We start from the raw sequence: 15,186 nt of genomic DNA, 5'->3' as shown, positions 1-15,186 counted from the left end.
TTTGCAGTTTGTTGTACCTACTTGCAGATTTCATTCGCGTGTGTAACATCGGACGAGGTAGCGCACCTCTCTGGACTGTCCGCTTGCTTGTGGCAATTATTGTTAAGTGTTTTGTGGGTTTTGGAGAAGCTACCCTTCTGATTCCGATTCTAGTTGATCCGTTTGTATGCGCTACTCGGGACGAGCAGAAAATCCCGGCAAAGACCATAATCAACCACAGCTTCTTCGGTGCTGTGAAATCCTTCAAAGCAGAGCCAGCAGCACCTTCCTGGAGGCGGCGTCTAGCGTTTAGTGTCTGCTAAGAAGCTAATAATTTTGGTGCATCCATCCCGCGACCATCTCGACAGTAATCATGACGGACATAAGGGTAAGTAAACCGTGCTGCAAAATGTTTCCGCGGAGTGCAGGCAATGATTGAAAACTTGATGCCGGCAAAACTATGAAACGAAAACACCAGTACTGAATGTAAGCACTTTCAAAGCGACACATAATTTTGGGCCAATTTTATTGAACGTCAAGGCTTGCTTAGATGATATAACTGAGATGAAATCATCGTTCTAGAATCTTTACCCCGAAATGCCTTCCGGCTCGGTGCTTTTGTTCGTTTGCGGCGGAATTTGCCTTTTTTAGCCGCCATTTTTATGTTTGACGCGTTCTCCGGCGGTAACGGTTAGTGTTGAGATAAGAGGTCCGGATCGGACTCTCGGACTCAATCCTTGGTCGAATCAATCCGGACTCGAAATCCCTTGGGATCTGCATCTGTTATCTGTCACTTCGAGGGATTCAGATCTGATCGGACAAGCCGGATCAGGATCGGCCGGATCTCACTTTCCGGAAAAAGTGACCATTTTCTAAAGTCGATAAAATCAGTTCAATAGTATAATTAATTTAACTCCCTTTTTCCAGGCGGCATTTGCTGCTCAACAGAATGGTGCGGCGGCGGCGGCTGCGGCAGCTGGTGCCGTGGCCAGTCCTAAAATTGGCGGCAAGTCGATTGAGAAGATCTATCAGAAGAAATCCCAGCTGGAACATATCCTGCTCCGCCCGGACACGTACATCGGCTCGGTTGAGATGGTCAAGGAGCAGATGTGGGTGTACGATAAGGAGGGCAACAAGATGATCCAGAAGGAGATTACGTACGTGCCCGGGTTGTATAAGATCTTCGACGAGATTCTGGTTAATGCGGCGGACAACAAGCAGCGCGACCCGAAGATGACCACCATCAAGGTGGAGATCAACCAGGAAACGAACACGATCTCGGTGTGGAACAACGGCCACGGTATCCCGGTGGTGATGCACAAGGAAGAGAAAATGTTCGTACCGACGATGATCTTTGGTCACCTGCTAACGTCGTCGAACTACAACGACGAGGAGGAAAAGGTGACGGGCGGTCGTAACGGGTACGGTGCGAAGCTGTGCAACATCTTCAGCACCAAGTTTACGGTTGAGACGGCCTCGAAGCAGTACAAGAAGTGCTTCAAGCAGACATGGGGCGACAACATGTCGAAGGCGTCCGAGCCAAAAATAAAGGAAGATTTCCACGGCGAGGACTACACGAAGATTACGTTCTCGCCAGATCTGTCCAAGTTTAAAATGGAAAAGCTGGACGATGATATCGTGGGACTGTTGTCGCGCCGTGCGTATGATGTTGCCGCCTCGACGCGTGGGGTGGCCGTGTTTCTGAACGGTCAGCGGATCCCAGTAAAGACGTTCAAGGACTATATCGACCTGTTTCTCAAGGACTCTACCGACGACATAGGAGGAGCCGTTAAAGTATGCTACGAGTCCGTTAACGAGCGCTGGGAGGTGGCGGTAGCGATTTCAGAGCGTGGGTTCCAGCAGGTTTCGTTCGTCAACTCGATCGCCACGTCGAAGGGTGGCCGGCACGTCGACTACGTGACCGATATGATCGTGAAGCAGCTGACCGAGGTGCTGAAAAAGAAGAACAAGGGCGGTGTGGTGATCAAACCGTTCCAGGTGAAGAACCACATGTGGGTGTTCGTCAACTGTCTGATCGTCAACCCGACGTTCGACTCGCAGACGAAGGAAAACATGACGCTGCAGTCGAAGAGCTTCGGCTCCAAGTGCACCCTGTCGGAGAAGTTTATCAACGCGGTCGCGAAGAGTGGCATCGTCGAGTCGGTGCTGCAGTGGGCAAAGTTCAAGGCTCAAACGGATCTGGCCAAAACGTCCGGTTCGAAGAAAACGAAGATCAAGGGCATCCCGAAGTTGGAGGATGCGAACGATGCCGGTTCGCGCAACTCGCTCAACTGCACGCTCATCCTCACCGAGGGAGACTCCGCCAAGACGTTGGCCGTGTCGGGGTTGGGGGTGGTCGGGCGTGACACGTACGGTGTGTTTCCGTTGCGCGGTAAGCTGTTGAACGTGCGCGAAGCGACCCACAAGCAGATTCTGGAGAACGCGGAAATTAACAATCTAATTAAGATCCTCGGTCTGCAGTACAAGAAAAAGTACCTCACGATGGATGACCAGAAGACGCTCCGGTACGGCAAAGTGATGATCATGACTGATCAGGATCAGGATGGTTCACACATCAAGGGGCTGTTGATCAACTTCATCCACACGAACTGGCCCGAGCTGCTGCGGCTGCAGTTCCTGGAGGAATTCATCACACCCATCGTAAAGGCGACGAAGAAGAACGGCACGGAACTGTCGTTCTTCTCGCTGCCCGAGTTTGAGGAATGGAAGGCCGAAACGCCCAATGCGCATACGTTCAACATCAAGTACTACAAGGGTTTGGGTACGTCCACCTCGAAGGAAGCGAAGGAATATTTCCAGAACATGGAACGTCATCGGATCGTGTTCCGCTACGAGGACACCGCTGACGACGAGGCGATCCTGATGGCGTTCTCGAAGAAGGCTATCGAACAGCGTAAGGACTGGCTGACGGCGCACATGGAAGAGGTTCGCCACCGGAAACAGGTTGGTCTGCAGGAGCGCTACCTGTACACGAAATCGACGAAGGACATCACCTACAAGGACTTTGTGAACCTCGAGTTGGTGCTGTTCTCCAACTCGGACAACGTCCGTTCGATCCCTTGCATGCTCGATGGGCTGAAGCCGGGCCAGCGGAAGGTGCTGTTCACCTGCTTCAAGCGTAACGACAAGCGCGAGGTGAAGGTGGCCCAGTTGGCCGGCTCGGTGGCGGAAATGTCCGCCTACCATCACGGCGAGCAGTCGCTCTGCTCAACGATCGTTAATTTGGCGCAGAACTATGTCGGCAGCAACAACATTAATCTGCTCTATCCGGGCGGTCAGTTCGGTACGCGGTTGACCGGTGGCAAGGACAGCGCTAGCCCGCGTTACATCTTCACCATGCTGTCGGCACTGACACGTTGTATTTTCCACCCGCTCGACGATCCGCTGCTCGAGTACCAGTACGATGATAATCAGCGCATCGAACCGACCTGGTACCTGCCGATCATTCCGATGCTGCTGGTGAACGGTGCCGAGGGTATCGGAACCGGGTGGGCTACACGTATCCCGAACCACAACCCGCGCGACGTAATCGCTAACATCCGCCGAATGCTGAACGGCGAGGAACCGAAGGTATTGAATCCGTGGTACAAGAACTTCCGCGGCCTGATTGAATCGGTCGGCCCACAACGGTACATGTTCGTAGGCAACGTGGGTCTGCTGGACAACCAGAAGATCGAGATCTCCGAGCTGCCGATCGGTACGTGGACGCAAACGTACAAGGAGAACGTGCTGGAGCCGCTGCTGCACGGCTCGGATAAGCAGAAGGCGGTCATTTCGGACTACAAGGAGTACAATACGGACACGACGGTGCGTTTCGTTATCTCCTTCTTGCCGGGCGAGTACGCGAAGCTGTACGCCGAGGACGGAGGCTTCCATCGGGTGTTCAAGCTGACCAGCGTCATCAGCACGTCCGTGATGAACGCGTTCGACGACAAGAGCTACCTGCGGAAGTACAATCACGCGAACGACATCTTCATGGAATTCTACACGATCCGGTTGGAGTATTACGGCAAGCGGCGCACGTACCTTCTCGGTATGCTGCAGGCCGAGGCGGACAGCATGTCGGACAAGGCGCGCTTCATCATGGAGAAGTGTAACGGTACGCTGGTGGTGGAGAACAAGAAGCGCAAGGCGCTGATCGAGGAGCTGATCAAGCGCGGCTACCGAGCGGATCCGATCAAGGAGTGGAAACGCCGCGTCAATGCCGACCAAGAGGAAGAAGGGGAAGCTGAGGGCGGTGAAGAGGTTGAAGGTGAGGAAGAGGAAGATGTGAAACCGGGCAAGTCGACAGGCAAGGCGGGTAGCAGCAAAGCACCGGTTGACCCGGAGAAGGCCTTCCAGCGGCTGACGGACGTGAAGAAGTTCGACTACCTGCTCGGTATGTCCATGTGGATGCTGACGGACGAGCGAAAGAATGAGATACTGAAGCAGCGCGATCTGAAACTGGCCGAGCTGAAGGCGCTTCAGGCGAAAACCAGCGAGGGCCTATGGATGGACGATCTGGACGCGCTGTCGAAGAAGCTGGACGAGGTTGAGGAGAAGGAACGGCTCGATGCGATCAGCACGGAGAAGAAGCTGAAGGCGGGTGCATCCAAGGGTATGTCCGCTGGTGGGCGAAAGGTGGTCAAGAAAACGGCCATCGACGACACGAAGCCGAGTGCGGACGCCGAAGCGGTCCGCTTCAAGATGACCGAGGAGATGCTGAAGAAGTACGAAAAGGCGGCTGCGGCGGCGGCGGCCAGCAAGGTGAAGAAAGAAAAGAAAGAACCGGGTGAGAACGGGGAAGAGGACGAGTTCGATGCACTGGTCGCAGCTGGCGGTGATCCCGGCGCCGAAAAACCAAAGCCGAAGCCCCGCGTCAAGAAAGAACCGAAAGACCCGAAGGAACCGAAAGCGCCGAGAGCGCCGAGGGTGAAAAAGGAAAAGGGTTCGCCCGGTGAGAAGCCTAAACGTAGCCGGGTAAGTTCTTTTGGCAGTTGCGCGCGATGTTCGTCATCAACTAAGCAAGCGTGGTATTTTGTTTTGTTTATTTGCAGAAAAAGAAGGCTACTACGTCGGATGAGGATGACGCTTTCAACTCCGACATGAGCGGAGATGATCTGGGTCCAGCTGTAAACGTACCGACCAGGGAGAAGGCGGGACGTCGCGCCGCTGCAACTAAGGTAACGGTACAGATATCTACCGTTAACTTATAAATAGGTTCTTAGATTTCATAAAATGTGTTTTTCGCGCAGAAGGTAAACTATTCCCTGCTGGACGCCGGTGAAGACGAAGAAGACGACAACTTCAACCGCTCCGATGATGAACTTTTTGATAATAATCCCGAGCAACTTACGAGCGGTACTGCCGCCGCCGACGACGACAGTGACGTCGAGGTGCAGGAGAGCCGCCCTGCCCCGGTAGTCGACGTTGGGGATGATTCCGATTCGAGCCCGGTGAAGAAGCGTCCAGGACCGCTGAAAAAGCGTGCACTTGGCCCCAAAGCGGCCGATGCCAAGCCTGCACCTGCAAAGCGTGGGCGCAAGGCAGCTGATAGTGGCAGCGACGAAAAGCCGAAGAAGGTAAATTTCATCCGGTAGTGCACATAATTTCGGTTGTGTTGAACTAAACGAAAAAAAATGTTTTCTGATTTTAGAAACCCAAATCTAAGGCGGTTGAAAGCGAAAGCGAAGAAGATCCACCAAGCGATGATGATTTCGACTCCGATTTCTAAGGTGGTGTGAGCGAATTCAGCCGGAACTAAGCGACTTGTTGGCGTCGGCCTGCTGGGATGGTTTCTGTTGAACGAGTTGGAGCAATACCAACTGTAATGCAAATTAATTTTACCAGATACGATACACACATATTTTTCTTATTTTACTTTCTTCCAACACCTGATTTACCTGCAAAAGATTAGAGTAAAAGGTGGGCCGGTATATACCATTGTATTGGCCTAAATTAGTTCTCTCATTTAATTTAATAATCAATGGTAAAATAATTTATGATTACCGCTATGATAAATTAATAGTATTTAGTTAATAACATTTTACAATTCGTTTTCCTCCTGGTTATTCATCGGTTTCTTTGTCCAGTACTTGAGTTTAGTGTTGTATGCACATTTCATTCCAACAGAAATGAAATTTCATTGTCATTTGATTTTTCCTGAAGTCGTGTATCATATCCTCCCTCAATGTTTACACGCACAAAATTTTTCACCTGCAGCCGAAAGGGAACATAAACTGTGGTTATGAAAAGTATGAACTCTACCGAACTAAATGATGATATTTAGCCAGGTTTTATGACCGGTAGCGTAACGAGAGAGAACGAGAAACGAAGGGCTAGTTTTTACTTCATGACTTATGTTAAAAGAGGATTTACAATTAGAAAACTACAATAAACATTACCTGAGGAACGTGTGTGCATGTAAAATGAAGGAGTAAGGAACCTGAACTAACAAAATTGGCGGAAGAGAGCTCTCTACTTGCTTTGGGCTCTTGTTCGGAACTTGGTATTGCAACATTTTATCTAACTCTTAAACTACGCGTGCACGTGCTCATGGTCGACGGGACAAATCAACCAAACACAATAGTATTCACACTAAACGAGTTTAGAATCCTCGCCGTAAATATATGTGTAATCCACTGGAAATCGGGAGCTGCAAAAAGGAGCATGCAAGTTGGTGAACAAATTCTACTGTGAGTTGTATTCGGTGTATTTAATGAATTGAAACGATGTCTGCAGGATGTGTAGCATTTGAAGGATAGCTTTTTGGAGCCATTTTTCACTCGCTGCATTTCTAGCCGGTGTCGGTTTTAAAATATTTCCGCATACTTGCGGAAGCCCGATGTTTGTCACCGATTTTTACATTTTAATATGGCTATCAAAATCAAATAAAGTAAACCATGTAGATATTTTGTACATCCAGCGTTGTTCATCTATGTTTGATGACATCAGTGTAAAAAGCGACCATAGTTTTCGAAAGAAAATAATCAACCTGAATCGTAACGTTCTAACTAACCTAAGGGACCACAATTTAACCCCAACTTACCAAACAAAAGAATATATTTTCCACGACTAAAGTGTCTCGTTTTGAAATTAATTAATTTGTCGTTACGGCACCGATTTAAGAAGTTTATTTACAGAATGACGATTGAAAAGGAGGACATTTTATTTGAAATCAGCTTACTATTGGAAATGCTATGCCGAGATATTCAAAATCGTGTACTTGATGGATTAGATGACAAGGTACTGGGCCATCTTATGTTCGTTAAATGGCTGTGATTCGTTCAAATAAACTTTCAATACGATAAACATCAACTATATGACATGTTTCTTGAATGATAACTGGCAATGCTGAACAAGCACAATTGTGGTATAGTGTGCATGAAATTCCATCAGAGTAAAGTTGAAAAATGAAGTCAGCGTGCGTTATAGTATGTTTCGGATTTTAAAAGCATGTTGTATAAGGAGCATCCGTGGGGGTTCCGCGACAGCCGAGCGGTAATGCCGGTTAGAAAATCGGCCCATGAGCGCCGGGGCTCACCACCTCGACGGCGGGGGTTCGTATCCCAACCGAGACAGGTCCCTCCCCTGTACGAGAGAAGTGACTATCCTATAAAGGAAAGTCTTTTAAGCCTTTTATGGAGCAGGCATGACCAAGAAGGTCGTTACGCCAAGAAGGAGAAGATGAGCATCATTCTATCGGTATAAGATCGTCGTTGACCACGAAATAGCATACTTTGCTCAACAACTTCTTAACAAATTGTTCAAAGCTTTCATGCACTGCGCACTTTTCAGCTTGTTTTGATGATTCAGATTAACATAGTAAAACATAACAAAAATCAAAAAGGGATCCTTTTAGAAGAGCATCCATACTATCACAACACCATTGACAACGGAACGGTCGACGGATGCACAGGCAGTCAAATAGTAACCACGTACCGAAGGGCCGCCGAACGAAAACTTTCACTAGTCCCAGCAACCCAAACAACATCCATACAATCACTGCCTGCTAAGGAGAACACTGAGATATCGACACGCTGTAGATTTTTCACCTGGAGTACCGGCGGCTTTTCTCTCCACTTTTATTCTCCTCACGCTTATCGACACAAAAACTTTCCACAAATTTGCTTCCGTAGCCAGTCAAAAAGCGATGTAACGTCCGGAAGGAAGATTTGCGCTCCCTTTGTCCTCAACGCCGCTTAAACCATACGCTGGACGAGCTCGTTGATCTTGTCCTCGCGGTTGCCAAAGTCACCACCCTCCACGAAGTGGTTGTTCTTCTTGCGCCAGCCACCGGTCGGCGTGTTCAGCTTGAACGGCCACAGGAAGTTGTTTACCTTGCGGAAGCACGCACCACCGGTGTAGATTTGGTACACCATGTCCTCCACGCACTGCAGCTTGAGTCCGCGCAGCTTACGCTCAATCACGAAGTTGTCGGTGATCGGAATACGGCTGTGTCGGTGCTGTAAACGGAGACCGAACGAAGAGTAACGTTAACGAAAACTTGCTCCATCTTCAGGTGACCCGATTGCGACCCCGCCAACGAACATACCTTGACAAATCCACGCTTGTAGATCAAATGACGGACAGTCTTCAGCGTCGGGTAGCCGTACGCAATGTAGGGCTCTGCAATACGCAGCATGTTCTTGGTGGCCTTGTTCAGCTTGATGAACGTGCCATTGTTGATCTGACGCAGACGGAACAGCTGTAGGACCTTACGCACCTTCGGGGCAACCTTGTTGATACTGCAAATATACAAAACGATGATTTAGATACATTTCTCACTCCTCCCATGCACATCCACCATACACTGGTCCAACGCAAACGGAAAAACCTACCCACGGATACGAATGACGAAGGCTACCTTCGGCTCGGCCGGAATGTAGATGTTGCCGACCCTCTTCGCAACGCGTCGCTCATTGACAACTGCACGTTCCATACACATGTACTTCCTCGTGTAATTGGCCGCACGCATCAGATTCTGCTTGCGGCGCAGCAGCTTGACCGCACGCAGCTTCCTGCGTTGCAGCAGCACTTTCGGGCGACGCAGAGCGCGGCTCTTCGCCAGCTTCAGCTTGGACTCCGGCACCGCTGGCAGTTTCTTGCCGGTGGCATCAGCCACCTTCGGCTTCTTGCCATCAGCCACTTTCGGCTTCTTGCCAGCGGCATCGGTCGCTTTCGGCTTCTTCACCTTAAGCACCTTTTTGCCCTCACTCTTTGCGGCCGGCTTTTGTACGGCCTCTTTCGGTTTGGGAGCAGTTTTCGCCTTATCAGCCATCTATTAGAAACATAAAACACACGGTTAGCGGTCGATTTTCACTCGGTCCAGCCAAATATTGCGGAGAAAAACAACGCACCTCTCCGATCTTCAGCACGTTTCACGTCGAAAAGACCGAAAAAGAAGGAAGTTGTCATCAGTTGGTAGTACTGTAATTTGACAGTTCATCAGCAGTTTGACAGTGCGTATGACCAAGGTGCGTAGAGAAACAGAAGCTACTCGCACAACATTTTGAGCACATTTCATCGATTGTCGTTACTCATCTATCTAAATAATTCCATGTAAAATCGTGAATAGTTTATACAATTCGTACCATTTTGTTTGAAATAATGTTGTTTCATGACAGTTTTTGATAATCGCTGGGATACATGATGTGTAGAATGCTATGGGCAGAAACATGATCGTTGAAACTATTTGTGAACGGTTCCGTACTTCCGGTTACGCTAGCCACGTGATAAAGAATATTGCTGATATTGATATGAATGTCTAGTTTTTTGTTTCCATGATTTTTTTTTCAGAAGTTCTCGCTCATTTATTTTGTATCACTTAAAATAGCATAGACGAGCCTTTTGCTTGATTTTGGCAGTGAAAACAGTGATATCATAAATTGATAAGTTTGAATATTTATCGTAGTTGTAACATTTTTGAAAATTTGAGAAGAACTCAAAGCCACGTCTGCTATTTCGTATGTGGGAGCGATTCTGTATTGTTACTGCCCTGATCCTACTTAATACCTTTTTGGTTCTCATTATTATCATTTTTCAAAAAAAATAATTTTATTTTCGGATGTGATGATAAAAAACTTGTAACAACCGATTTTACACACAGGAAGAGAGCAGCTGTTTAAGTAGCACTAATATTTCATTAACTTGTCCGAATAGCATACACATGGAAGGGTACACTTAATAATGAAGAAGAGATTCAACTATGTTATATCAAAAAGGGGCATTCTGCTCCCCAATTTACAGTACCTAGATCCTAACCTTCATAATCTCTGCACTTCCCCCTCGACGCGGATCAAACGCTGCATTTACAACTTTTGTATCACCATCCTGCACGATTGCGGTGGCCGCCGCAAATCCAGCATCAGGTCTTTTTTCCTTCACTTGGTGTCCTTTTTTCGTGAGGCCATCCAGTATGGACTGATCGAACCCCTCCTCGTAATCGAGCCACATCGGGGCGAGCTGGTGGTGCAGACGCTTCTCGTTCATGATCGCATTCAGATCGTCGCCGAACACAAAGTGGCGGAATATCATGACGGCTGTGGCGCTGGTAATGCGAGAACCACCGGCTCCACCGAGTACCATCCGTACCGTACTTTTGCTATCAGTGACGATCGTTGGCGTCATCGAGGAAAGCGGTATTTTCTGTGGGGTAATAAAGTTTGCCGGTGAAGCTGGCAACCCGTAGGTGTTCACCGTGCCAGGGGTAGAGAAATCATCCATTTCATCGTTCAGTATGATCCCCGTCGACCGGGACCGGATTTTGGCGCCAAGTCTGCAAAAAGAAAACAGTTTCAGTAAGTCGTTTTTAAAGCCTACACATTGAACTATTTGATACGCACAAATAATTGATGGTACTAGTCGCTGACACGGCGTCCCCATTGGGTGCTAGGACACATACGTGTGCCGTTCCTTTATCCTCAACATCGGCGAATTTGGCTCCATAGTACACAAAATCATTATGCGTCTGCTCATCGTCGATCAGTTGTTCGCGTACGTACGTCGCAAACTGTGGATCCGTTAGGTTTTGAATGACTCCAAGTGCTTCTGGCGTGTACACGGGATCTCCGATGTGTGTGCGCAATCCGTACGCAAACTTCATGCTCTCCACTATCCGGTGCCAAGTGCGTGGATCCTTAGGAGCCATATCTTCGTAGCCATCAAGAACGCGAAGCATGAAATTTTGTATGGTTCCACTTCCCGGGACGGTAATGGAGTGTACTTTGACACCGGATTTTAGTTCCACCGTATCGGGAGCCTCCCAGCGTGGTCTGGGGAAGAGAGAAATAATTTCAAATCTCTATTTCATTGAATCTAGATGGTTTTAATCTTACCTATAGTTTAAGAAATCCTCTTCCTCTATAATACTTCCGAATGACTTCAGATCGTTCATCAACATCCGCAGCAGTGTTCCGTTTCTGCTGTACAGAGTATCAACGCCCTCCTTCGCCACGATTCGTAAACTTTCCGCCAGCCGCATCCGTTTGATTGTATCACCTTCCTTCCACGTGCGGTTCGTCGCCGGATTGATAAACACTTCCCGCATCGAAGGTTCCGCGTACAGCTGCTCCTCGACACGCTGTAGAATTCGGCTCAGATATGGCGTCACCAGGTGCCCACGTTCACAAAGCTCAATCGTCGGTTGCACCAGCGTGGCCCACTGCAGTTTTCCGTACCGTTGGTGCAGCTCCCAGTAGCCTTTAAGCTCACCGGGCACGGCTACCGTTAGACCCCTCGTATCATCGCCCCTCGCCTTAGCCGCACTCAGCATACTGCGCTCGGATGCCGCTGGTGCCGTCTCGCGTGCGTTTAACGTTTCCACCGTCTGGTTCTGATGATCGTAGATGGTCAGCAAAAAGCCCCCTCCCAAGCCCATGCTCTGCGGACAGGTGACACCTTCGCAGAAGAGAGTCGCGATGGCGGCATCAGCAGCGGAACCGTTGAGTCTCAGGATTCGTGCCCCAATTTCGGCACATTCCGCTCCATTCGCTACGACCGCTCCGCTGCGCTGGGTCGGCGGAGCCGATCCCTCCGAAGGTATGTTACCGGCCCAGGCGAGTGTGACCACGGTCATGAGGATCACCACCACGATCACGGTGATCACCAGCGAAAAGATTGTCCTTCGCTTCATCGCTCGATTCCGTTGTACTCTTTGGAGGGTTCTAAATGTATTTCACGTGGAAGGGTTAAAATAACATAAAACGATGTATTATAGAATACTTTGATGCGTGTTGCCTACCGACGACAGTACGCATCTGACTAACTTCAATTGATTAGAAACCGTATCACCGCACTACCTCAAACTAACCATTCTACAATGATCGCAATAAAGTGTTTCACACACCTACAAACGATGCGGCGTCTCGCTGACAAACCGACCATTTCAGATTAGCGGTTTTAATAACATTTAATATTAACCAACAGGCACGTTACGTTCTAATTGTGTTATTTTCAAAAGATTCAATCGTTCCCCGAGAGGCCCGATGTTGCAAGGCTTACGATGATAAGGCCATCGTAAGAGAACGAATCTGTGAATTGCCCAATGACCCCGGTGGTGTCGATGCTCCTGGCTGTTTTATTTTTTGCCATGCTTTAAATTCATGCCATGTCTTTCTCTTTTTGTGCGGTACACGATTAGTGAAGGTTAGTCATATGTGGCGCGTTGTGCGGAAACGTGCGTGTTAGTGAAGCTTTTTAATGATTGTTTGTAACGGCTCTAAATATATAGTACACAGTAGCAACAGTTTTACTTGTTTTTGGTTTATTATTTTACATTTTTCATATTTTCATTTTTATCGATCTTTCTGATCCACGGAACAACTTCGGACTCATAATGAAGGCATTCAAAAGGAAACGATATGCTGAATGCAGAACAGTTTATTGTACAAAAAAGGTAACTAAAACGTTTGTAGAAACTGTCTGATATAAAATTACAATATATGTATACATCAACGATAAGCAAGCAATTTCGCTTTAGGAACACGGATTCACTCTTTCCCGCGGGGCAAGAACGTATTCGCTAAATGCTTTACTATTCCCTAAAATGCCACACCTAACGCGTGGATTGTACTGAATGAACGATAATAGCTGACGAGGCCGTTCCTGAGGTTATGGCCAAACGCACCCAAGTCTACCATCATTTGAGTAGATCCCTTCGTTCCCTATTTTCGGCGGGGAAACCCCCAGGGACAACGACTCTTGGAATGGTGGAGGTCGGCAAGAGAATTGGTGGATAAGAGAACCCGCAAGCTTAATCCGTCAGTATGGCCGTACTGCCAACGCGTCGCGGGTCGTACGTGGCCTCGATGCGATTGTCCGCGTAACGCACGATCGCCGTGAGAGCCGCGAAGCCTCCGTCCGAGGCGGCTTGGTTACACACGTGACCACGTTCGCGCAACCCAGCGATTACATCCGGATCGAAATCCTTCTCGTACTCTACCACCATAGGCGCGAGCTGATGGTGCAAACGGGGCGTCTTGATGATCGTCTCGAGCGATTCGCCGAACATGAGATGGCGTACGATCAGCTGCATGGTGGCGGTAGTGATTCGTGAACCTCCCGCACTGCCCACCACAATCCGCACGTCGCCGGTGTCGTCTGTGACGATCGTCGGTGTCATCGAGGACATTGGCCGCTTGCCGGGCACGATGTAGTTCGCCGGAGACGCCGGTAAACCGTAACCGTTGATCAGACCGGGCGTCGCGAAGTCGTCCATCTCGTCGTTAAGCACAATGCCGGTCGAAGTGGAACGTATCATGGCACCTAAGCTGTTGGCGAAACAGGTGTGTGGTTGAGTGGTGGAAGGACTCGTGGGGACACGGGGACACACGGAAGTACACACTTACATACTATTGACCGTGCTCGTCACCGCAATGGCGTCCCCGTTCGGTGCAAGGATCGACACGTGCGCCGTGCCCTGATCCGGAACGTTGGAAAACTCGGCACCATAGTGTTCGAAGTCGGAGCGCGTGCTATTATCGGACATCGTTTCATAAATGTATCGGGCGTACGTTTTGCTGGATAACTTGTTCAGTTCGTCCTCGATTCCGCGCACGAACGGTGGATCCCCGAGTCGGGTGCGTCGACCGTAGCCGTGCTTGAAGCTTTCCACCAGCCGGTGCCAGGAGAGTGGATCGCCCTGCCGCATGTCGCCGAAGTTGTCCAGTATGTTCAGCATGTAGTTCAGGATGGGTCCACTACCGGGCAGCGGTATCGAGAATACTTGACTAGATTTTCTAATACTGGTGTGTACCGCATCGAGCCACCTTGGTCTGTGGAGGAATCGGTCGATCAGCAGCAGTTGCAGCAGCACAAAAGGTACAAGTTAGAAGGGAAGCGGACTAAACATTCACACTTAAGGCCTCCGTCTCGTACTAACCCGCCGGACATAAGTGGTTCGTTTAAAATCGGGAACCATTTATGTCCGTCCGGCCAGTGGACGTGACGAGACGACGTAACAAGACACATACTCATAGTTTAAGAAATCGTCCTCGGTGATGATGCTGCCGAACTGTTTGAGATCGCGCATCAGCTTCGGCAGGAGCGTTCCGTTGCGGCTGTACAGGGCATGGACTCCTTCCTCGGCGATCACCTCGAGTGTGTCGGCGAGTGAAGGGCGCTTCAGGCGATCCCCTTCCTTCCACGGTTGCTGCGTTTCCGGGTTGATAAACACTTCCGCAAGCGACGGTTCGTTGCGGATACGGTCCGCTCGTCCGGCCAGAATGCGCTCCAGATATCCGGTCACCAGGTGACCCTCGCGGCACAGCTTCACCGTCGGCTCGACCAGCGTCTTCCAGTCCAGTCGTCCGTACCGCTGGTGTAGCTCCCAGTAGCCCTTCACCTCACCGGGAACAGCCACCGCAAGCCCACCGCTCACCGTGCGATTGACGAACATGCCCTGTGTGGCCGCTGCTGGGGCCACTTCGCGAGCATCCAGTGCCTCGGCCGTGCCCTTCTCTCGGATATAGATGGTGGCTAGGAAGCCTCCTCCCAGGCCCATACTCTGCGGACAGGTAACACCTTCGCAGAAGAGCGTCGCGATGGCGGCATCAGCGGCCGAGCCGTTCTGGCGCAGAATGCTAGCTCCGATAGCGGCACACTCGAGGCCGTTGGAAGTGACGGCACCTCCGGTGAGCCGGGCGTGCGATGGCTTCGGGTCGTCATCTCTTGACCGCAAACCAAGTACCAGGCCGAGCGTGAGGGCAA

The 15,186-nt window shown here is 49.7% G+C and overlaps 3 protein-coding genes across 6 annotated transcripts; 1 reads left to right on the top strand and 2 right to left on the bottom strand.

Annotated features, from left to right (window-relative positions):
• Positions 1-56: 56 nt before the first annotated feature.
• On the top strand, positions 57-6,897 carry LOC131266818 (DNA topoisomerase 2). 2 transcript variants are annotated; one of them, XM_058269466.1, is made up of 5 exons: positions 57-367; positions 907-4,959; positions 5,037-5,162; positions 5,235-5,561; positions 5,636-6,897. In XM_058269466.1, the coding sequence occupies exons 1-5, from the start codon at positions 353-355 to the stop codon at positions 5,711-5,713; spliced, it is 4,599 nt and encodes a 1,532-aa protein (XP_058125449.1). In that variant the 5' UTR covers positions 57-352; the 3' UTR covers positions 5,714-6,897. The 2 variants fall into 2 exon arrangements, with proteins under 2 accessions (XP_058125449.1, XP_058125450.1); XM_058269467.1 differs by having other exon boundaries at positions 907-4,980; positions 5,238-5,561.
• Positions 6,898-8,021: 1,124 nt separating this feature from the next.
• Positions 8,022-9,402, bottom strand: LOC131266930 (large ribosomal subunit protein uL30). 3 transcript variants are annotated; one of them, XM_058269624.1, is made up of 4 exons: positions 9,339-9,402; positions 8,820-9,259; positions 8,534-8,726; positions 8,022-8,444 (listed from the first exon to the last, which is right to left on the bottom strand). In XM_058269624.1, exons 2-4 carry the CDS (start codon positions 9,257-9,259, stop codon positions 8,181-8,183), a joined length of 897 nt encoding a protein of 298 aa, XP_058125607.1. In that variant the 5' UTR covers positions 9,339-9,402; the 3' UTR covers positions 8,022-8,180. The 3 variants fall into 3 exon arrangements, with proteins under 3 accessions (XP_058125607.1, XP_058125608.1, XP_058125610.1); XM_058269625.1 differs by lacking the exon at positions 9,339-9,402 and having other exon boundaries at positions 8,820-9,133; positions 9,173-9,259; XM_058269627.1 differs by lacking the exon at positions 9,339-9,402 and having other exon boundaries at positions 8,820-9,109; positions 9,173-9,259.
• Positions 9,403-10,089: 687 nt separating this feature from the next.
• Positions 10,090-15,150, bottom strand: LOC131262943 (glutathione hydrolase 1 proenzyme-like). Its single transcript, XM_058265047.1, has 5 exons — positions 14,451-15,150; positions 13,827-14,252; positions 11,316-12,101; positions 10,824-11,252; positions 10,090-10,756 (listed from the first exon to the last, which is right to left on the bottom strand). The coding sequence occupies exons 1-5, from the start codon at positions 14,978-14,980 to the stop codon at positions 10,231-10,233; spliced, it is 2,697 nt and encodes an 898-aa protein (XP_058121030.1). The 5' UTR covers positions 14,981-15,150; the 3' UTR covers positions 10,090-10,230.
• Between the last annotated feature and the right edge of the window lie 36 nt (positions 15,151-15,186).

This window comes from Anopheles coustani, chromosome 2 (assembly GCF_943734705.1).
Source record: "Anopheles coustani chromosome 2, idAnoCousDA_361_x.2, whole genome shotgun sequence".
NCBI lineage: Eukaryota > Metazoa > Arthropoda > Insecta > Diptera > Culicidae > Anopheles > Anopheles coustani.
Note: the sequence above shows the minus strand (reverse complement) of the source record. Positions and strands in the feature narration are given on the sequence as shown.